At 38.8% G+C, this 24,351-nt stretch overlaps 1 protein-coding gene across 5 annotated transcripts in view; it reads left to right on the top strand.

Moving 5' to 3' along the window:
* MEIS2 (Meis homeobox 2) overlaps nucleotides 1–24,351 on the top strand; it is a 229,841-nt gene that overhangs the window by 146,836 nt on the left and 58,654 nt on the right. For all 5 annotated transcript variants that reach the window (XM_055436315.2, XM_055436317.2, XM_055436316.2 and 2 more), the window contains one exon: nucleotides 6,723–6,799. In XM_055436315.2, the coding sequence (XP_055292290.1) occupies nucleotides 6,723–6,799 (77 nt within the window). The remainder of the gene's footprint in view (nucleotides 1–6,722; nucleotides 6,800–24,351) is intronic.

Consider the following 24,351-nt stretch of genomic DNA (forward strand, 5'->3'; position numbering starts at 1 on the left):
ACTCTTTGCGACTCCATGAATCGCAGCACGCCAGGCTTCCTTGTCCATCACCAACTCCTGGAGCTTGCCCAAACTCATGTCCATCGAGTCGGCGATGCCATCCAGCTGTCTCATTCTCTGTCGTCCCCTTCTCCTCCTGCCCCCAATCCCTTCCAGCATCAAGGTCTTTTCCAATGAGTCAACTCTTCGCATGAGCTGGCCAAAGTATTGGAGTTTCAAGCTTCAGCATCAGTCCTTCCAATCAACTTTTTAGAAAATCCCAAATCCTCAAGATTTTTGCCTTGTGCGATCAGAGTCTAGATCTAGGTCAAAGCAAGATGGTTCACCTCTTCTCTTCCCCCAACCCTGCCTTCCCTCTTTTGCCTCATCGTCATCCTTCTCTTTAAAAGAAAAAATAATCATTTTTAGCTGGAGGGAGATGGGGAGTACACTGAGAAAATTTCTGATAATCTAAAACATGCCACATGTATAAATTGACTTAAGTAGCTGAAAGGTAAAGGGTGGCTGGATTTAGATAAAGCTAGATCCAAGGGCAGAAATGTGCATGAATCTATTCTTCATAGCTTCTGGCTCTGCTTTTGTCTGTGTGCTCTTCATCCTCCATCAGCCTCTCTTCATTGGTGGCAACAATGGCCTGATGGCAACTCGACACAAATTCTACTGACTTAGTAACCCCAGTGACAAAAGAGCACCTTTGACTGACAGTCCTAACTGACTCCCATTAAGCTCAACTTGGCTTCCATCTTCAAAGCAGCCAGGGTGATTAGCTATGTTGATTGGCTAAGCCTGGGTCAGTGAGCCACCCCCAAGCACATCTCTGAAGTAAAATCAAGGCGCTTTTATCAAGAGAAACGGGGAAAGTTACTTCAGTGAAAAACTTTAATGTTAGAGTGGGAAAGCCCTCCACTAAATATCAGGAGAACAGGTGGTTATCCCAGCATTTCCTGTTTCTGTGGCCAGGAGTGTAATGTCATGTGCATCTTGGTTTCCTTATCTACATAAGTTAGGTTGAAGGACAAGTTTCTTTTTAAAGACCTATTTGCCTCAATATTTTGTGGTTATGATATCAAGAACTAGGATAAGGATAAAATATCCAGAAAATGCAGATTTACAAATAGTAACACAAAGCAAGAGATATATCACGTCTCATGTAGAAGTGGTTCTGGTAGAAATTTGACCTTAGCTTTGTAGTGGAAGAGCAAAGGCTTTTTACTGCATCCCGAGGTAGTGAGAAGAAGCTCAGACAACTTGAGAGGAGAGGAGAAGAGTGTGTATGTGTATAAGAGAAAGAGAGAGAGAGAAAGAGAGTCAGTGAGGTTCAGAATTAACCATCACAGACTTTATTATTATAATCTCCATAGATATTTCATAAGGCATGTACAGCTTTGTTAACATCCTCATTTGCCATTACAGAGACTAAGTCCCAGTCTTGTTCAAGGTGGCAGAAACTACTGACAAAGCTTAAATGAGAACTTATATCTTTTTTTTTTTCACTCTTTCTAGTGAAAGAGACATTGAACCACAGAAGTTTAGAAAACCTAAGGCTTTACTCTCAGAAAGATGTACCTAGTCAAAGTGTATAAATAAGACATGACATTGAAGGGCTAAAAGCTATAAATGCTAAGTAAATCACTATATGAACTTAGTGGAAAGCAGATTACATCCAGCTATGAGGATGTGATGGTTTTTAAATATCTTGCTTCTGGATTCATCGTCAGATTTCATTTTGTTATACATTCTAATCATAACATCAGAATTTCTGTTTACTTGAGATTAATTAAATTAATGGTCATTGAATAAGTTTGATATTCCACAAAAATGCATTTATTTAATCAGGAGTTAGATCTTTAGCACCAACTTGTATCAGTTTAGTAAGCCTGGTCCTAGAGCATAAAGTGATATATACCTATATACCCAATGCAGTTTCATTGTCCCTATTAGAGAAATTGCTTAGAGGGTTTCATCTATGAGCATTATCATCAAACTCAAGGTCACCTGAATTAACTCTATAAAAGAGGTATTTTGGTCGGGGTTGGGGTGGGCTGAGCAGCAAGAGGGATCAGGATTGAGGGAAAGGGAGTGGTGATCATAAAACCAGTTTCCATGTTTTTGCTCAAACTAAGAACCTGCCCAACAAATTATTTGATCATTTGTCTCCATGGCTGTATTACAGCCATTACAGAAGAAACTTGACTACTGCACATTGTTCCTTAAAGAACTTATCTAGTAAACTTTATAGACCAGTGAGTCAAACTCGTAGGATAGGAAAGTAACCTTAATGATTGATTTTTGACATGCCCTTCTTTTAAAAAATCCAATGAATAACAAAAGAGAATATCTAACTGTGTAACAAGTTGAATTAGTATGATTTTTTAAAAAAGAAAAATGGAGTATAGGGGCTTCCCTAGTGGCTCAGTGGTAAAGAATCCACCTGCCAATGCAAGAGACATGGGTTCGATCCCTGGTCTGGGAAGATTCCACATGCCACAGAACAACTAAGCCTAGGTGCCACAACTATTGAGCCTGTGCTCTAGAGCCTGGGAAGCACAACTACTCAAGCCCAAGCGTCCTAGAGCTCGTGCTCTGCAACAGGAGAAGCCACCACAATGAGAAGTCTGTGCGCTGCAACAATGAGGAACTCCCACTTATCACAACTAGAGAAAGCCTGCCCAGCACAGCCAAGAATAAATAAATAAGTAAAATAAAGTTTTCTAAAATAGAGTGTATAAATTAATTACAATAAATGATCATTTTTAAATTAATATTTGATTTTTAAAAATTGCAGTGGTATACATGCAGATGATATAGAAGTATATAAATAGAAAGTAAAAGTCTGCACCTCAGGCCCCACACAACATGAACCATTATTCACTGTGTGTTTTTACAGATGTTTTTCTTGTATGACAAGCATTGATGTGTGTATTTAATTAATGTATTTATTTAGCTATTTATCTATTTTACAAAAGTTGAAGATACATGTTGTCCTTTTTTCACTCAGCTGTATGTGGGGGAAACCTTTTCGTGAGAACTTCATGTTTTATTTAGCTCTGATCCATTTGATAATTTATTGTGTACTTTTAATTCATGAGATGATTAAAAGTATCACTTGAAGTTTTCTCAAACATTAGTATAAATCCTTTCAACATGGAATAAAGATTGTGATAAATTTGGACAAAATTTTGTTCCAGTTTGGACAAAAATGGACAAGGATTAACCACGAAAAGATTATTAAGTGATTTCACCCAAGAACTGTTTCAGTGATAAATTTATATTGTAGATCTATTTGCATGTACTTGATCAACCAGGTTAACCCCAAAAATGGAGGAGAAAAAAAAAGTCTAAGGTCAGTATCTGGGATACAGATACATCTCACATTCGAATGAGTCTTTAGAAAAAAGGTAATTTAAAAAAATTTCTATCTACATTGAGTCATAAGCCATACGTGTCTTATTAACTTTTTGAACAGTTGTCAGCTGATATTCAAAATAAGAGAATCTTTGTGAGTCACTTGTATTCAACAGTGGCTTTAAAATTATTTGGGGATGTGAAAAACTTTGACCTATGCTGCTTCTTTCCTGATGAAGGGAATCATCATCATTGCTATTATGTTACAATGTATGTTCTTATGAGTAAGTTGAGCCACCTCTGGGCCACTGGACCAATGTGGGTTGGCCCCCATCAGTGAACAGACTAAACTATAGCCTTATTCCAAGAATATGGAAACTGACAACAAATTATTGCTTGTGGTCTACTTCCAGTTTCAAGTGCAAACATACCAAAGTTTATTTTAAATTTGAGCCAGTCAGACATTTAGCAATATACATCAAAGAAGAAGTGAAGGCTTCCCATGTTTATTATTTCAATATGATGTCTGTTCTAATAAAGTAGAAGAATGCATATGACAGACCATGTAGTAGAAATTCTCTAGTTCCACAGTTTTGCCTTAAATATATACATATATTTGTAAATTAATCCAAAACACATTGCCATGGTTCCAATTCCTCTGAAAGCTGATTGTTTTCCGTCCCTTTTTTAATTTTAGAAATACAGTGGCCGACTGCCAGAACACTTTCAGATAAACAGTCCACTCCATGTATAAAGGGGGCATAGAATCACGAGTGTTCAAAACCACAGAATGTTATTTAAATAAGTTAAAGTTATTATGGTCTTCCTTATTAATTAAAAAAAAAAGCCATCTGTGCAAGGTGAATTTTCGTAAAGTCCCAATTTTTTTTAATGATTGTGGATGGAATTTGCAACTGCTTTCATAGTGAAAGTACAGTTCAGGAATTCCCAAGATATAATGCACTATTTATGTAATTTTGTGGTCATTTGACTAAATTTCTAATAAAACACTGGGAAGAATTCTTATTACTCCGTCTGAATGTACAGTCCTGCTTGAAAGGACTGACTGTAACGAACTTTACCTTTCTATTCTTCTACCACCTTAACATCCTAAGTCTTTATTTTATCTGAACCTTCTCTGTGTATGTGCACATGTATGTGTGTGTGTCTCTGCCTCTGTTTCTTTCACATACACACACACATTACAGCCCACATTTTGTTAGAGCTGTCTTTTTTCAAAAACATCGCAATGGTGAGCAAGACTGAACACACACACCAAAAAAGAAAAAAGAAAACACTGCATGAAGAAACAGCACACTGGACAGCATTACCGATGCAGATCTATACATCCTTGTGATGAGGCCTTGTTTTCGTTTTCATTTTTGTTATTTGCAGAATTGATTTCCATTGGGCAAATAACCTATAGACCTAGGTTTTCAAAATCTTAGAAGAATAAAAAGTCAAAGGGTGCGCCTCCCTTGAGTTTGGCAGGAAAATACCACGACAAGAAGGATTTGGGGATCTTTTTGGTCATTTTCCCTCCAACCAGTGTTGTCAGTCAATTAAAATTTGTACCGTAGGTCTTTACCAGTTTGAAGCCACTCCCGGCGTCTGTGATGAGCAATCCTTCTTGTTTGTGCAGTCATTCATTATCTCCATTACCAAAAGGAGAATAGAGGACAATTACATTGTTTGGACGAATCAGAGTGTTAGGAGGAGTATTTGTCATGGTGGCAGAGTGCAGCACCTGACAGGCAACGATTGATGGCCAGGAATGAGTGTGAGTGGCCAAAGCTGCCTCATAGGATGCAAATTACTGACTGTGGATTCCAATTTATCCTGTTCATTTTTCTTGCCCGTGCTGAAGACCATTAGTGGTTTTTGAAGCAGTGAAGGGGTCATTACTAATGTGGGTAGGCTCGAAGCAGGAGGGGGAAGGAGGGGAAAAGCCTTCTGTAATTACACAGCTTTCAGGAACAGGCTGGAGGCCCTAGCCAAAAAAATGTCAACACCTCGCAATCAGAAAAATTTATTTTCATTTTATGCTTAACCCATATTAACTCAACATTATCATCTTTCTTTGTTAACATTTGCAGAATATTAAAAGCCTGGCTTCTATATTAATACAAATCTAGTTAACCCCTTTTGCAATACAGGGTATTTTGTTTAACCTAATGGCATTTGGGTTTGCTAATAAGTAATTGTGCACATTTTGGATAATGCACGCTATTATGGAAGATGAAATACCTGAAGAATAAAATCTTAGATGAGTGAAAAACATTCACTCTTTCAAACACTGGAATGATTAGAATGCTATGAATGGAATACTTTGTTGTTCCTAATGTCACCCTTTAATAATATTGATGAGAAATATTTATTCCTGAAGGCTTTCTAGTTTAGAAATGACTTTGACATGCTGTATAAAAGTTTACTTTTCTGTTTAAGAAAGCCAGTGAATTTAGAGTAGGGACCTATTTAACAGATATATTTTATAATTGTGTATATGGCAATAGAGTGTCTCAAAGTAAATGCATAAATCTAAAGTAACAACGTGATTTCAGAATGAGAGAGGAAAGGGGTTTGATGATGGGAGGATGGTTTGTTATAAATGTTGGTGAGTTGTGCTGTGAAGTAAAGAATTACAAAACACTGAAACCTATGGCTTCATTCTCTTATTGCCACACTTAAGGGTAAAATGTAAAATTTCTGTGTGAAGCATTCCCATAATTGACTCCTTGTGATGTGTGGTCATTGCATGTGACCCTCTTAACCTGGAGCAGCAACCAGGAAAAATGAAAGAGTCTTCTACTGTCCTTTAAAGGAGTCAACATAAATAACTGTCAGTGAACTCTGCTGTAATTGAAGCCGTTGCCAGGGTTCCAAGTATAGTTGTGATTATGTACAATCTTACTTTCCAAACTTTGACTGTCAATAATCTTAGATTAACCATGAAATAATGATTATATTGAGCTATCTCACAAAGAAAACATAGGAGAAGGGCTGCACAGAGGTTTTCCAGGAAGTAAAATGGGCCTGAAACTAGCTCCCTTAGCGTAAATGAAGTGACTGTAGACAACCAAAATTCAGACCCATCGCCCAAGTGCTGTGCCTCCCTGATTGACTGAAGAAAGTGAATACTTGCAATGCTGCTGGCTTTGTGCTGCTGGCCTCCATAGCGTGGTGGGAACCGGGCCGCACAGGCAGGTTTTTGGATTCTTATCTCTGCCCACATTTTCCCCCACACGTGATTAAAGGGCCGTGATTAGGAAAATCAAGTCATAGACTAAAGAAATCACAAACAGTGGTTTCATTCATAGACGTAAGTGACTCTTTCTTAACTTCTGATACATCTTTCAAAACATTTGTTTTTTCATTAGCATCCGTACCCTTCCGAAGAGCAGAAGAAACAGTTAGCTCAAGACACAGGACTTACAATTCTCCAAGTAAACAACTGGTGAGTGACCCCCAAATCAATGTCTTTCTCCTGTGGCTAAGATAAGATTGCTCAATCACTGTTTTTTGTTTCTGAAACAAATGGGATTGAGGAGGATAACTCCTGTGTTTCTACCTTGAGATGTGAACCTAGTGCATAGGGAGAGGAAGAGGTAACTAGGTAAATGGTTTTGATGAGAGATATCCTTTTTCTCTCTCTCCCTCCCTCTTTTCTTTCCTTTTCTCTTCTCTTGCTCTTCCTCTCCACCTCACTTTTCCCATCTCTGATGCTTTAAAATTCTCGAATTGAGCAGAGCAAATTCAGTTTAAGTCACTCCCATTTAAAGTAGTTATTCTGGGTATGTTGGTGCAGTTGTCACTTGAAGTTATCGGTTCTGGAAGGTTTCTTTTGTCTACGCTTTTTAGGGTGATGGAGATGCAGGCTCTCTAGCACTCCTAACAGAAATTTATTTACCCAAATTTTTTTTTGTGTTTTTGAACACAGCGTAAGAAAAATCAAAGATTTACCCACTTTTAGCTCTGCCATTTGGCCGATTACTGCCGTGGAGGTGCATGGGACATCACTCTTTGTATATGGCTTAGAGGGTAACTGAGGAAAAGGAGGGGCAGAGGATTAAATAAAATGATCACAGTGGCCAAGAAATGATATAGGAATTACTTATCAAAATACTGGCCCAGGTTTTATCAGCAGCTTAATTTTGTTCAGTACATTCTTGGGGTGATGTTCAGATTAATTGAACTGACAGTTCTCTTTCAAAATTCAGGGAAAGTATTTGCACGGATTTCAGGCCTTATACAAACTTAATTACATGGAACTCCATTTTATCATTCTAATTCCATGTAGCAGAGGTTGTATTTACAAATGAGAAGTCTCTGCCTTTATTCACAGCTTTCCTTAATATATTTATCAAAGCAGGTTCATTTACAAAGTGCTCTATCTGTGGGATACAGGCAGGCAGACATTAACAAAGCTTTTAGGTTTATCAGGCTCGCTGCCTGATGAGCTACCCGAGGGTCAATTGATTTTGTGGTTCTGTGATTCATTTTTTTCTCATTTTTCTAGGATCACAATGAGAGACATGCTTGGAGAATTAGCCAGTTTGTCTGCCTTATCTGTCAGGCAATTTTTTTTTTTTTCCCAGGGAAGTCAAGCTACTTAAATTGGCCACAGGAACTGCCGTTATCTGGCTTTAATGCACCCTATAGTGTGGATAGCATTTCAATTACACCAGTAACCAAAGCTTAGCTGCAGCCCTTTTCATGCCTAGTGCTGTACAGAAAGTGATGTGCCTACCTACAGAAGCAGAAAATTGAGTTGCCTTGCTTCTGTCAGGGTGATTAATGCAGAAATAAACTGCTAACCTGAAAAGAAAGGCAGAAAGAAAGGATAGACAATACAGACTTGAATTCACTTTAATTTTCTACTAAAGATTGGAACTATGTACATTTAAAGATACCCTTTAGACCAAAAACTTGGAATAAAGGCTGTAATCTCCAGACAGAGATGTGTATGTGATTCCACGTTGATATGAGCCTCATAGAGTAGATACGTATATGTCAACGTATATATATATTCTCATTTATGTTCCTAGTACAAGCTATCAGAAGTCTAAAACAATAAAATAAATGCACTCTGTGTTGATGGTTGAAGACTTATTTGCCCTGCATGTTATTTTATAGTCTTCATACTGATCGCCAAACTGAGCCACCTTGTATACAGTGGACCTTAATGCAGTGAATGTTGCTTTAAAATCATAATTTTTATAAATTTTGAACACGTTGAGGGTGGTTGTGATGGGAGTTTGGGGAAAAAAGGAACTATTTCTACATGGATATTTGACTTTGAGATTTGATCTTGCTCTTTTTGAAAGTACTGCTCCCTCTCATCCACTCCCTGTACTTTTTGATGTAGTCATTACACTTGAAGAGTGAAGATGCTACAGTCATAGCTAAAGATGAGCGTTTCTCACAATTAGACACCCGGTTGGAACCTGGAGAGAGCACCCCTTGTTTTCTGAATTCCATTAAGCCCCAGGGCATGGACGAGGAGTTCTGTGGTGTGATAGCTTAGGTTTCTTGTTTCTCTATTATTTGAGCCTTGTTTGCCGCAGAATGCCAAGGGTTAGAATGTGACAGTCTATCACACTGCATACTTTCCATAATATGGCATCAGTGTTGACACCTACATCTTTACAAAATAATTCCATCTCCCTAATTTTCACACTTCCCTCTGAAAAACCCTCTAATCCTGCCCTGAGGTCTAATTCTTAGTTAACAGCTACCATAACTTTGATAATAAGGTGTGACTGTGAGGATAATACAGCAGATACTTCTAAAAGACTACCAGGAATTTCACACAGGGACCGAATTTTGGTGGATCTCAAACAGAAATGTAAAAGAGAACACCAGCTACTATATAGTACATTCTGAAACTGCCCAATGTCTTGATGATATCATCTTTAAAACAGAGAAAGCTATCCAAACTCATTTCAAAAGGCTTCATAATCACTGTTCTTAAGTGCCAAGTGATAACTAAAAGAGATGAGAAGAGTAGGCTGTAAACTATTTCTTCAGGCCCTGAGAGCTCTCGGAAAAGGGAAAAAAAAAGAACCAGGCTCAGAAAGCAGTTCCTAAACCTCATTTAGTCAACTCTGCTAGGAAATAATACCCACTTCTCTGATTGAAGCCAGAACTTCAAACTTGTGTGTTCTGATGCCTATACTAAAATAATTTGAATAGTGTAGAAAGCATTCACATCAGAAAATCATGAAAGACCTGCTTCAGTTCTGCTTCTCACTTACCTCTTAAAATAGAAAGGCTGAGCAAGGTCAGGGTAGTTAAGTATCGCTGTAAAATAACCTCTGTAGTAATAAGCAATAGAACATGGCTCCACGCACTTGATGAGAGCAATAAGCAATAAAAACAGACCTGTTAAGATCGGTCAGTAATTTCAGAACAAATAAGCAAAAAGGAAGTTTTAGGAGATAATTAAGGGAATTAAAGATTGTTTTATCTTAGCAGCTAGTGTTAGGAATAATCTTAATGGGCTTTTCCTGTGTATTTACAGTAGAGAGTGTGCAAAAATTGATGATGCCACCAAATCAAAATGTGATTTCAGGAAGAGTGGAGATTGACACTAAGTCAATTTTTCCTACAATTAGTCATCCGAAATCTATTAATAATCAGTCATCTAATTAAGACTTTTAAGAAAAATAATGATAACCCGATCTCCAGTGTATGTATGCACTTCACTGCCAAAGCTAATCACAAGTACCATAGTGAGATTGGCTTTCTAGACTGTTCAGTTAGGGGAGAGTCTCCTCAACTGTGAAAGCCCGAAAGCGTATGCATAGGAGAGAAGAAAAGCAAAAAAATGAATATCCTCAGTCTGAATAACCTACTCACCATGAAGAGGCAAACATGGTATACTGTGATTGAATATTCATTAAATTTTGGTAGGTAATATAGCGTAGTGGGTAATCAGACTCCAGAGCCAGACCCCATGGAGCTAAAATCCTGGTTGCATCGTTTATCAATTAGATGTTCACCAAATTGCTTAATCCTTTTAAGCCTTAGTTTCCTCATCTATAACATGGGGACAATAGTTACATATAGTTGTAACATGTCAGAGAGGTATTGTGGGCTAAGTCTCAGCATAGTGTTGGCATGTACCACAGATGTTATCTGTTGTTAAAATAGTTAAAAGTACTAATTATAAAAATGAGAGAGAAAGATTTATGATGATTTCAAACAATGATATCAATTAAGACATCGTTAAATCACTTATAAACTAGAATGGAGATTTCTTTCAGGAAAAAATAGAGGCAATAAAATTTGAGAACAGACAACTTACTGAGCATAGTTTCTATATTAAACGAAGATAGACTTTTGTAGTTTCTTAGATGATCCTTCTTTTGTAGTTCTTTGATGCCAGGGAGGTAAGATTAGGGAACCCTAGGAGGTAAGTGGCTTCAAATAGCTGTGAAGACTAGACTTTTTGAAAGAAAGTTTTGGGTATTAATGCTCTGGTATTTCCTCAGGAGCCATGCTTACATGCATTCATTGACAGAATATTTTTTTGAAAATTATATTTTTTAATGAGGAAGTTCTTGCTTTAATAATTTGTTGGGGTGAATTTATACATCTTTGAAGTTAGTAATCATTGAAATATATAGCACAGTCTTAACTTTGACAATTAAAATCCCTCAGTCCCTAGGTTGGAAAGAAGGAAATGGAAACCCTCTCCAGTATTCTTGCCTGGAAAATCCCATGGATAGAGGAGCCTGGCAGACTACAGTCCATGGGACTGCATAAGAGTCAGACATGACTTAGTGAATAAATAACAACAAAGCTAAAAATACTATGTGAAAAATCATAACATTTCCACGTTCTCATGTAACTTTCCTCAATGCTATATAAGAATTATAATACTAATTTTAAGTTCCTGTTTCTAGGTTTAATTTTAAAAGGAAGAAATATTGCTTTTAAAAACTCATGTCACTGAAGTAATTGTATCCTTATCTATATACCAGCAAGCAAAATTCATCAGGTGACATATTGACAGGAGACAGGTATACTGGAATAAAGGACTTACTTTCTTGATAGGAAGGGCCCTAAATAAACATGTACAAAACTGAAATTTCAAGGAGCTTTATCAGTTGAAGGTAGCTCAGCAAGTTCTTTTGTATAATAGATTTAAATGTCCCTATACAGCCTCTCAACCTGAAGATATGAAATATCTTCATCCTGCTTGCCTCATCTTTCCATCAATGGTCTTCCAACAATCTTTCTTGCTACAACAGCCTTTAATAATCAGACGTCCACTTTGTGGAGCTTCCTCATGGGAAGTGATAGCTTTGTTTTACCTATTTCAGTTTGACCATGTTGACAGTTTTTTCTAGACTAGATAAAAGCTTGTTCAGTTTGGACTAAAGTACTGTGCCAGGGGAATTCCCGGGTGGTCCAGTGATTAGGACTCAGTGCTTTCACTGCCCTGGTTCAATCCCTGGTTGGGGGACTCAGATCCCGTAAGCTGAGTGGTGCAGCCAAAAAAGAACTGTGCTGAGAAAGTTATCTTGGGAGTCAGTTTCTCTTTCTAGCCTTCTTCCCTTTCCTTTTAGAAAGGCTCATTAACTCCTCAGTGACTTGGTTTCTTACTTGTGAAATGGAAAGATGAGGAGACGAAAGAACTGGTGTGTGCACTCCTGTTGTAGGTTAAGAGCGCTCTGAAAATAAAAGGCAGTTTTGTTAGAAGACCTTCCCAGCCCTGATTAAAATAGGGACAGGAACAGAGTGGTAGCCTAAGGAAAGCAATCATTTTCCTCAGGAATCCATCAGTCTAGAGGTGCCAGATGCTTTTCTTTGCTGCTTACTCTCGAAGGGCAATAATAGTGTTCTCGGCGGGGTTGAAGACAGGGTCAGTGTCTGGCCCTCTGTCAGTGAATCCCCAAGCCCAATTTGAAGCCTAATTAAATGAGTAGGTGGCTGGGTTAGTGGTAAAAGAGGTTGCACTTCTTTACAGCAAAGACAAGTCATTTTCAAAAGTGTGTACATTGTCACTCCCCGGCAAGGAGAGCAGGCACCGGAAAATACATTGTAATATTAGGACATCATGAGTAAGCTGGGAATTGAGGAAAATAATTTTGTAATAAACATATGGAATAATTGGCCAGTGGTGCAGGAAATCTAAATGAGGAACAGGGACAGCTGGACACTTTCATCTCCAGAGAAAAAGGATTGAAGGAGAGAGTGATAGACCAAGGAGGTGGAGTTGAGATAAACCTAAGGGAATGAGCCGGCTGGACTGAATACCTTCTCCCTGCTCAGCAGTTTCCACCATGGCCATTTGTTAAAACACAGAGCTGCCGTCTTTGCTGATTATTTCCAAGTTACATCTATGTTTCTGAATAAAAATCCATTTGAATCTCAAGTCAGATTTGCCAGGTGCTAGATTCATTGTCAGCATTTAATGTGCTGAGACTGCCGATGCTAAGGAAGGGAAGGTTTAAAAAAAGCATTGAATTCCTGGTTGGCAAGCTTGAAGTGAAAGACTTCTCTTTCCATGGCCTCCTATGCCAGAGAAACCAGTGACCCAGGGAGGAGGCAAAGATGGCTGGGGCTGTGGGGCCAGAAAACCTCATGAAGTCTTTTGCTAAAACTAGAGTGTTTTCTTTCTTTCTTTCTTTTCATTTTTACTATATGTTGAAGTAAGTGTTGTGATAGTTTCATGTGGACAGCAAAGGGACTCAGTCATACATATACCTGTATCCATTCTCCCCCTAAACTCCTCTCCTATCCAAGCTGCCACGGAATACTGAGCAGAGTTCCCTGTGCTATACAGTAGGTCCTTGTTGGTTACCCATTTTAAATATAGCAGTGTATACATGTTTTCTTACCGACAGTCACTCCTGTGAAAGAGCTGAGTTTGTATTAGCTTAGGGTCTCCAGTCTCTTTCCAGCTCTTCTAGGCTTCCAGTTATTCTGTCTTCATGGTCATATGATCATTTCTTGGGGACCTGCAGTTGTTTCTAAGAGGAAAACCAAAGGGAGGTTGTAAGAGAGATTAAAAGATGTGAAAAGAAAAATACACATGATTAATGTTTAACCAGAGGGATTGCCCAGAAATTTAATGGATTTCATTTTACTCTGTCTACAGCAAATGGAACTGAGGGTGACCAGAGCATCAACCCCTGGCCTGCCAATTTTGAATAAGAGGGACTATTACCATGTTTTCCTACTTTACTTTCTGCAGCAGATTCCTGACATTCCCACACTGGTCTGAAAATGGAAGGCATCCATTGTACCTAGGCAGCAGTGCCTCCAATTCACTGCCAGGTCACCCCAGCATTTCTGGACACCTTCTATCCTGTAGAGATGCGAGTACCATTTCCAGAAATTGAGATTCAGTCCAAATTTGGCCAAGCGGCTGAGACTCAGCAAGAGCCTTTTAAAAGTGGTAAACAAAAGGAGTGGAGGGGGGAATAAAGGAAGGGGATGCCAGCGAGGGGACTCAAAGGGGAGGTTTGCTGCAATCCTTTACATTCAATTATACCAGCTCCTTTGTGCTTTTCCCTTTCGCTCTGCAAAGAAAGAATGAAATATGGTTTTCATAGCAAGCTGGCAGCATTATCTCAGGACGCATATTTCTTTGCTGGGTTGGAATGCCAATAAGGGGAGAAAAGAAGTTACTCGTTTAGAGGAAAGTACAAGGCTACAGAGAAAACACAAAACAACAAAAAAGGAATGCAACAAGTTTCTGAAATACTTCCAAAAACTACCCCTTAAGGAAAATATTTAAATGAGAACTTTTTTGAAGATAAAATTTCTCATGGTAAACCTTACCGTTTTTTAAAACCTCTAAATATGGAAGGGGGAGGGATCAGCCAAATATGTAGACTATTTTTGATATATGAAGATTTTTAGAATTGGCCCCCTCTCTTTCATTGATAAAGACAATAAACTGCACAGACAAATCCTGGGTTAGGCAGAAGGCTCTACCTATTTATGCACTTCATTGTAGCAGTATTTGGAAGAGAGACAAAAGTTTACTCAAATAAGTCCTTTTGCCATCTCTATTGGCATGATCAACATGGTTTCTCAGTGGGTTACATGATAGTAAAGTCGGATGATACTGACTTGCTATATGCTTATTTTTAAGTAAGAAAAAAATGGAGACAATCCATTGAAAATATTACAGAATTATAGCAGTCAGTTCAGTAAGTATCCCTAACCCCAGTTACAGATCAATAGAGCTGTGTTTTTAAGAAATTAATGAACAGGAATCTTCAAATTACCCTCTAATTTACTTCTAGCATGTAGAAAATAGAAGGGAGCTTGTAAATGAAACAGAACTTTTAAATTAGAAGCTATTAAAAAGAAGGTAAAAAGATAGATGAGAGTATACCAATGCCATGTTGTTTATTTTCCCTAAATTTTTGACCCTTAAAAATGCGAGTCTTTTTACTCTTAAAAAAGGCTATGGCTTGGTTCTGAGTTCTCAGTCCTTTTTACCATGTTGTTACCGTTTCCAGTAAATTTTTTTCCTTGTTTCTTCCATTACCCAGAGGATAGCGTGTTTCTTAAATAGATTCTGAAAATTCGCTCTCTGAAAAATAAGTCCTTAATGAATCGTCTTCAGACCAGGTCCTCACTCACTTCACTCATTCATTCATTCACTGGAGAGCAGCATTCCAAAAATTACTTAATTGAGAATCTGCTCTGTTAATGAGTAAATGTAGGTTCCATTAACCTCTTGATCTTAAGGACTTGTTTTGTTGTTGCTGCTGTTGTTTTCATTGTGTTGAATTTTTCAAATATTAGAGAATGAGCGTCGGTTAGGTGGCACCTCCCAGTGCTTATCCCAGAAATTCTATCCAGTTGACAACTTTCCGAGCTATTTCCCCTAATCTCCAGAAACAAGCAAAATTATTTTCTATCTGCAAAACTGTTAGTAACGTGGGTAGGAAAATAGTTTTTCCTTTCTTTTTCTTTTTTTTTACTTTTGCTTTCTTCGCATCTTTTTCCTGCTTCATTGTCTTACTATAATCATAATAGAAAACTTTGTTTCTTTTTGTTTGTTTGCATGTCTTTTGTGCATGAATGAGAATCTTTATTGCTGACTGATCATTCAAGATAGATTTGCACTAACTCTCCATCCTGGTCAGAATTGTTAATTCTGCACTCAGGTTGGAACATATCAGAGTTCTTTCTCTTTTTTTCCTCGCAAGGTAAACATTGAGAGATATGAGATTTCCCGTCTGTCTCTAGATACAACTTATCTTTTAGATAAGTCTCTGTGAGCTGAGGTTTCAGGCTGTTTAATGTTGACCTCTTGAGTTCCAAACTTCCTTAAAGACTTTAGATAAACAAAAACTTTAGCAGTGATTACTAAGGGAGTGGTGGGACAGCAGATTAATCCCCGAAGATCTAGATTCAATTCTACCTCAAAACCCACAGGTGAAAAATCCCTGCAATGATGTTGACTTAATGGTTTCAACTCAGCTCTTGAGGAAGGACTCGGTCATTTTGACTAAAGCTATGTCGTAAGAAGGATGGTCAGGGGATTCCTGTTTTTCATTATTGATTGATAGATCTCCTTCACAGAGATGGCCACAGGTATTTGCATACTTTCACCAGGCTGATAGTGATATTTTGATTAATTTCAAGGTTGAACTGACAGCTATTTTAAACCTAGATTTTGGATATTATTTCGTTTAAAAGTTATTGAACACATGGGAGCTTTCTTTGTCTCTGCACTATATTTTCTGAAATCCCAAAAAGTGCCCCTTTCAAAAGAGGGTACGCTGATGCCAGTAGTGTGATGGGTGAGAATACTCAAAGTCACATATGCAGTGAAATGCTCAAGGATTTCATTTGGGCAAAGTGGTCTTTTTTTTTTTTTTTTTAAATCATGGATCTGATTCTCACTGTCTCATCTATTTTTTCAGTTGAAAAGATGTACAGGTATTCTTGAGTGCTCATGAGCAAATTTCCTCTTCATAAAGTTGTATAGAAAGTAGTATAGTGGAATTTGGTCACAGCTGGTTTATTTTCTGTGTTACCTGAAGCAAGTTCCATGGAGTAAACTCCAAATACCTTCTTAGCTGTGAGTTACTAAATACTGGTAGTCTTGGATCTGTGTGACTCAGTGTGGCTCTTTGCTTTACGAAACATGCAGGTTTCCTGTTATCATACAATGTTCCCATGGATTCAGTGTTTTGTGTTTGTGTTTGGTGGCCTCGGCTCGTATAAAAGAAGAATGTTAAAGAGAAAAGTAGAAACCTCCTGTAGAATAGAATAGTAAAAGTCATCTGGATTACCTTTCCGTGTAATTTTTCCATAATGAAATTGCTAAAGCAATGTCAGTAAACAGGAAACAAGTGAAGTGTAAAATAATTAGCACCAAAGGGAACATAATAGGTTACATATTAAAATCCATAGATGGATTATATGACCCCATCAGGTCCAGGGACCAGAGATCACATGACTCAGTGTGCCTTTTCTAAGGTAAGCACCCCAATGCACTTTGTCAGTTTACTGGCTTCTGACATTAAATAAGCTTCAGGTATGATTTATTGAGTAGCCTTTTGATGGGAGCAAGAAACTGAAATCTAGTTCTCTCTGAACCTCAGCTCTGTTTTCATTACCTTCTCCAAGTATTACATTTAGTCAACCGAGTTACGTGTAGTTCTGGGAGACTCTCTCCTGCTCCCAGAAGTCATTGTTTCACTCATAATAAAATTATGCTATCAATTTGCCACAAGAGAAACACTGAAGTTCACTAAATTATTGCCGTGTGTTTTGCACTAAACACAAAGCGATACCAATTAAAAAAACAACCACCGCTGGATTCTGTTTTCTAATGGTGTGTGGGGAGGAACGAGGCTGGCTCACAAGGGAGGTCACGTCTCCCTTCTACACATTACAAATTTCATTTGCCTTAATTAGAAAATGGCGCTTGTGGAGAATGAGCAGGGGTTTAAGTAGGGAAAGAAGAAAGAACGAAACCTGAGCTGAACCCTAAATAATATGTCAGAAAATGACAACTTGCCTCCCACAAGACTCTTTCATTTGAAAGATTTGATAGGTTACATTAGACTCAGATAGATTTTTCTGGAAATGGGGCCATAACCCACTGACAAAAACAATGCCCCAGTTCCAAAACTCTGCAGGTAAGTTAAATTCATACTTTGGTTCCATCATAGTAGCGAGTACTCTAGTTCTCATTTAGGGTAACAGTTTCAGGATGCTGTTTCCCTAGGGATTTGAGCATTAGTTATGATGTAAGATATCATGTTTTTTAGAGTATCAACAGGAACTAATATCCTGTGGTCTCAATTCATCTTCTACTGGATTAATTAAAGAATTGCCAATAATTTGGTCTCAGAAGGAAAGCCTATCCCACACCCTAAATAAATAATGCCTGCCCATTTACCATCAAGTTGGTGACTAAACAAGTTTAGAATTTTAGGTATAATGAATAAGTCCAATTCAATTACAACAGAAAATCTTTATACAATAAAAATATTTCCAACCCCAGGTGGTAGTTCACTAGTTGTAAAGAATACTTCTGATGACACAATTTTATCAAGCAACTATGGGCAGCCCCTTGCAGTGTATTATAATGAATTCTGTTCTGAGGACAAAGGGTGAAAAAAATTGGCAGTTCGTGAAGATTTTGATTTTGTCCAGTAACACCAGTAATCATTAACAAAGAAAAAAATAATGAGAATTTCTGTTGCTAGACCTTCCTAGAATCCCTTCCATAGCCTAATAGCAATACTTGCAAATAGACCAAAATGGATCCAAAGAGAAAATGCTTCTTCTGGGCATCACAACAGAACAAAATTAGGCTATGTTTTGTGACTGACAGCCCTGATCTTCAGCTATGTTTCCAAACTGGAGGGTTTGAAACTATTTTTGGATTGGTTTGGAGCTTTTTTCCCCTACCTTTTAAGTGGCAAAGGGCTTATTCACTTTGCTTAGCTCTTAGTAGGTGCTGTTTTCTTGTTGAATTGAATTCAAATAATCTAGAGAGAATGCTGAGGAAGAAAATCTACATGAAAGCTGAGTATTGAAGTGAGGAGGTTACCATTAGCATGCCATTTCTTAGAGGAGATTAGATTTGAAGTTAGTTTTGAATCAGAGGAAGGAAGTGTTGTAGTAGTTGTATAGAAATAATATGTTGTTAGTCCATGAAAGTGGGGACATTGAGTAAAAAAGTCTGGGAGGAAACCAGCTTTCCCTGACTAGAGTAAAAGAAGTGTCTAAGTATGTTAAGTCCGGACACCCCAGTCCACAGGATTACGGGTAGACAGAAGGCTCAGCGTGCACACTAAGGGTGATGCAATGGGGACCGTTAAAGGGAACCCATGGATATGGGCAACCTGGATCCAATTCCAGCTCAGGCAATTCGTATGATCCTGGGCAGTTTCGCGTCCTCACTGCCTGTTGCCTCATCCGGGAAAGAATGGGGACTAGGTAATTTTTAAGGTCCTAGCTATCTTTAAAATTATATTATTTTATGATTCTAAGCCTGTGAACAAAAAAAAAAAGAAAAAAAAATTTAGTCAAAGCAATTGAAATGAAAGCAATTCTAACCATTGTATTTTGAATTGATCAGAAGAGAGGGAGAGAGACCAGTCAGAGTAGGCTATGGGTGACTTAAACAGAACCTGAATCAGAGATTTAGCTATTAAAATGAAGAAAAAGAGACTGATTTTATCTCTATTGTTACAAAAAAATGTGGCAGGATTTGGTGACTAATTCAGCACAGAGTGTGAATAGAAAAAGAGGCTACAACAACTCTGGGCTCTGTGCCGTGGGGAAAAAGGGCTTGGGGATTCTTTCCACAAGGACAGCAGATTTGAGTGGGGCCTGATGGCTTCTCTGGGAAGATGGTCTTGTTTTCACAATAGATAGCATAAAATAGAGATGAGCCCTGTAGGAAAAGTGAGGTCATAATAACAGGAAACACTGTGGGACCTCACAGGGGAGGGAGAGTTAAGTCTGAGGGTACAGTTGTTATTGAGGGCTCTGGAGCAGACAAGCTTGTCCAGAAAGAGACAGGAGACCTTGGTGATAGAGGGTGTGGGAGGAGCTTAGGGATTTAGGGTCAAGTCCACGCTGGTTACTGTTATTTAGAGGGCACCTCCAATGGCTCAGTGGTAAAAGAATCTGCCAGATAATCACGATGGTGTGATCACTCACCTAGAGCCAGGCATCCTGGAATGTGAAGTCAAGTGGGCCTTAGAAAGCATCACTACGAACAAAGCTAGTGGAGATAATAAAATTCCAGTTGAACTATTTCAAATCCTAAAAGATGATGCTGTGAAAGTGCTGCATGCAATATGACAGCAAATTTGGATAACTTAGCAGTGGCCACAGGACTGGAAAAGTTCAGTCTTCATTCCAATCCCAAAGAAAGACAATGCCAAAGAATGCTCAAACTACCGCACAATTGCACCCATCTCACACGCTAGCAAAGTCATGCTCAAAATTCTCCAAGCCAGGCTTCAGCAATATGTGAACCATAAGCTTCCAGATGTTCAAGCTGGTTTTAGAAAAGGCAGAGGAACCAGAGATTAAATTGCCAACATCCGTTGGATCATCAAAAAAGCTAGAGAGTTCCAGAAAAACATCTATTTCTGCTTTATTGACTATGCCAAAGCCTTTGACTGTGTAGATCACAACAAACTGTGGAAAATTCTGAAGGAGATGGGAATACCAGACCACCTGACCTGCCTCTTGAGAAACCTGTATACAGGTCAGGAAGCAACAGTTAGAACTGGACATGGAACAACAGACTGGTTCCATATAGGAAAAGGAATATGTCAAGGCTGTCTATTGTCACCCTGCTTATTTAAATTATATGCAGAGTACGTCATGAAAAGTGCTGGGCTGGAGGAAGCACAAGCTGGAATCAAGATTGCCAGGAGAAATATCAGTAACCTCAGATATGCAGATGACACCACCCTTATGGCAGAAAGTGAAGAAGAACTACAGAGCCTCTTGATGAAAGTGAAAGAGGAGAGTGAAAAATTTGGTTTAAAGCTCAACATTCAGAAAACTACGATCATGGCATCTGGTTCGATCACTTCATGGCAAATAGATGGGGAAACAGTGGAAACAGTGGCTGACTTTATTTTTCTGGGCTCCAAAATCACTGCAGATGCTGATTGCGGCCATGAAATTAAAAGACGCTTACTCCTTGGAAAGAAAGTTATGAACAACCTAGACAGCATATTAAAAAGCAGAGACATTACTTTGTCCACAAAGGTCTGTCTAGTCAAGGATACGGTTTTTCCAGTGGTCATTTATGGATGTGAGAGTTGGACTCTAAAGAAAGCTGAGCGCCGAATAATTAATGCTTTTGCACAGTGGTGTTGGAGAAGACTCTTGAGAGTCCCTTGGACTGCAAGGAGATCCAACCAGTCCATCCTAAAGGAGACCAGTCCTGGGTGTTCATTGAAAGGACTGATGCTAAAGCTGAAACTCCAATACTTTGGCCACTTGATGCGAAGAGCTGACTCGTTTGAAAAGACCCTGATACTGGGAAAGATTGAAGGCAGGAGGAGAAGGGAACGACAGAAGATGAGATGGCTGGATGGCATCACCGATTCAGTGGACATGGGTTTGGGTGGACTCTGGGAGTTGGTGATGGACAGGGAGGCCTGGCGTGCTGTGGTTCATGGGGTCGCAAGGAGTTGGACACGACTGAGCGACTGGACTGAACTGCAGTGCGGGAGATGCAAGAGACGTTCCCTGGGTCAGGAAGATCCCCTGGAGGAGGGCATGGCAACCCACTCCAGTATTCTTGCCTGGAGAACTCCATGGACAGAGGAGCCTGGTGGGGTATAGTCCATGGGCTCACAAAGAATCAGACACGACTAGGCGAGTGAGTATACACACACTGTAAAGGAGGACTCCATCTCTGGTTATATAAAAGGCAGAAAGTTATTAAAAAAAACATGATTTCAACCCATAGTGTAAAACTTCTAATAGGAAGCACCAGCTATAGTAAAAAAAAAAAAGTTTGACAACTATTTAAATCACAAGATTCTTCCTAAATTGGGAATGGTGGGCAAAGTAACAAAGTATATCTTTTTTCTTCTATGTTTGGATAGAATGGTGAAGGGGTAGACTTTTTAACGGAATAAAAGTATTGATTTCAGTAGACATCTCACAGTTTTCCATAGATGTAAAGGTTAAAAATTTTGTAAGAGTGTGGACTTACGTCATGATTTTTTTCTGTTTGTGAAATTCCTTGGCATCCTGCTCCCCGACAGATCAGCAACAAAACAAAATCTTCCTAATAGCGTGTTGTCGATCTGGGCATGAGAAGCACGGACATTTTGCTGTGGATGAGGACCGCTCCAAAGTAATTTAGTCCAACAGTCACCATTCATGCACTTTTGGCTTGTCACTTTCATAGTGATTTATATATTTTTAATGGGAAGCACTAGAGAAAAATGAAATACCTTCTTATGGAAAGTGTATCTCACTTAGCTTTTATGTAGAGGCTATGCGCAGTTATCAAATATGCTTTATTTTGATCATTTTGATAAGCTGTTTGTTAAATCCCTTCTTGCAAAGTAGACACTCCTGTTTAAAAGAGCACGAGACTCAAACATGGGATCGAAGTTACAGTAGAATTTCTCAAGATGCCATTAAATTTAGACTTATTGAGATGATTGTATCAGGTTTTTTCCCCACCTAAACAGTCACCTTCTTTCATCAAGGTTATCTAAGTTGACTCTAGATATTAAGATTTGGGGAGCTAATTATCTCTTTCGTCAGCTCCTGACTACATAGCACAGGGGAAATGAAGTTGGATCTCTGGGTAACTGTTAGTCGCTCAGTCGTGTACCACTTTGTGACCCCATGGACTGGGGCCCACCAGACTCCTCTGTCCATGGAATTCTCTAGGCAAGAATACTGGTAAATAAGTAAGTGTTAGTCACTCAGTTGTGCCCGACTCTTTGCGCCCCCATGGACTGCAGCCCACCAGGCTCTTCTGTCTGTGAGATTTTCCAGGCAAGGCTTCTGGAGTGGGTTGCCATTTCCTTCTCCAGGAGATCTTCCCAACCCAGGGATTGAACCTGGGTCTCCTGCACTGCAGGCAGATTCTTTACCGACTGAGCTACAAGGGAAGCCCAGGTAGCTATTCCCTTCTCCAAGGGATCTTCCCAACCCAGGGATTGAACCAAGTCTCCCACATTGCAGGCAGATTCTTTACCATCTAAACTAGGCTATTTAAAATTTTAAATCAGTGGAACATGTGTATTGTATCCCCACCATTACATCTGATCTCAAGGCACAATTTAATCAACAAGTCTTCTCCCACTCCCTGCCCCCACCTGCCATGTTCACCCACTTTTTAAAGTCATACTTTGCTTTTAAAGTTCTCTAGGCTCTAAAGGGGGCTTCTCAGGTGGCACTAATGGTAAACAACCAGCCTGCCAATGCAAGGGACAGGAGAGACGTGAGTTTGACCTGGGTCAGGGAGATCCCTTGGAAAAGGAAATGGCAACCAACTCCAGTATTCTTTTTTTTTTTTTTTTTAATTTTGATTGCTTTATTAAAATGTTCCTCATAGAATTCTTTACAAAAACATTATGTCCTAAAAAAGGCATTCAACAAATATCAAGACCTTCTATGTATAGGACATTGATGGAAAAAGCAAAGGAATCTGTGTTCCTGATCCTTAAAGTGAAGTCACTTAGTCGTGTCCAACTCTTTGTGACCCCATGGACTGTAGCCTACCAGGCTCTTCCATCCATGGGATTTTCCAGGCAAGAATACCGGAGTGGGTTGCCATTTCCTTCTCCTCAACTCCAGTATTCCTGCCTGGAAAATCCCAAGGACAGAGGAGTCTGGCGGGCTACAGTCCATTAGGTCGCAAAGAGTCAGACATGACTGGAACGACTGAGCACACATCTCTAAAGACAGCTTTGCACTGAAGGACCTTCTTGTTTCACTGAGGGTCTCTATTCTGACTTCACCATTTATATTGGCATGTTGCTACACCTGCATTCATGTCTATCAAGAATTCTTTCCAAAATAGGCATATTCCTTGCCAAGTCTTCTTATTGAGTACCACTAATACAGAAGAATCCTAGAATCCTAAACAAAACTATTTTTCAACGAGTCTGAAAATATACCAAAACAATTATCTTTTCTACTGAATGCAGTAAATGAAACATCCTTGTTGCCCATCCAGTCCTGACTATATTTGGAATAATATATAAAAATTTTACAATTTCTTTAGAAAACTGGGCATTCATAATAAAATGGAATGACAGGCTGAGTCATTTTATAAGAATATATTATTTTGTGACTCAAATCTTTTTTAAAGAGGAGCATTTAATAGTATCAAACACAGCCAATGAAATAATAATTACAGCAGAGTTAACTTTAATAATAAATCTCTCACATGGCTCCCTGGAACACATGCCTACCAGGATTCAGTGGTACTCACTCTGTGATAAGCCTGTGCTCAAGAAAGGTAAACACAATTTACCATCAGCTTTATAGAAACTGTAAAATTAACTGAAGAAAAGTTTGCTTCATCGGAAAATATTCATCTCCTTCTCCTTGAGAGTGGAAACTAGGTCTATTTGCTTTCTAAGATCTGGATGCCTGCTATAGTGCTTGGTCACAGAAGGTTCTCACTGGATAGTTATTGAAAAAAATATACATGATGAATAATTATTTAATGTATCAAAAGGTTCTCCTTAAAGGGCTTTATATCATTAGTAAAGCTGTTTAGCAATGCTGATACTTTATTTATAGGTAATGAGGAATTTAAAATATAAAATAATACTCCCATCAACTCTGGACAGTTGCAAAATAAAATGCCATGGACTGTAGCCCTCCAAACTCCTCTGTCCATGGGGATTCTCCAGGCAGGAATATGGGAATGGGTTGCCATTCCTTTCTTCAGGGGCTCTTCCTGACCTGGAAATCAAACCCAGGTCTCTTGCATTGCAGACAGATTCTTCACCATCTGAGTCACCAAGGAAGCCTGTAATAAAATGCTAAATTGAGCTAAAT

Source organism: Moschus berezovskii, chromosome 9 (assembly GCF_049115385.1).
Source record: "Moschus berezovskii isolate FMDL1 chromosome 9, NW_MosBer_1.0, whole genome shotgun sequence".
NCBI lineage: Eukaryota > Metazoa > Chordata > Mammalia > Artiodactyla > Moschidae > Moschus > Moschus berezovskii.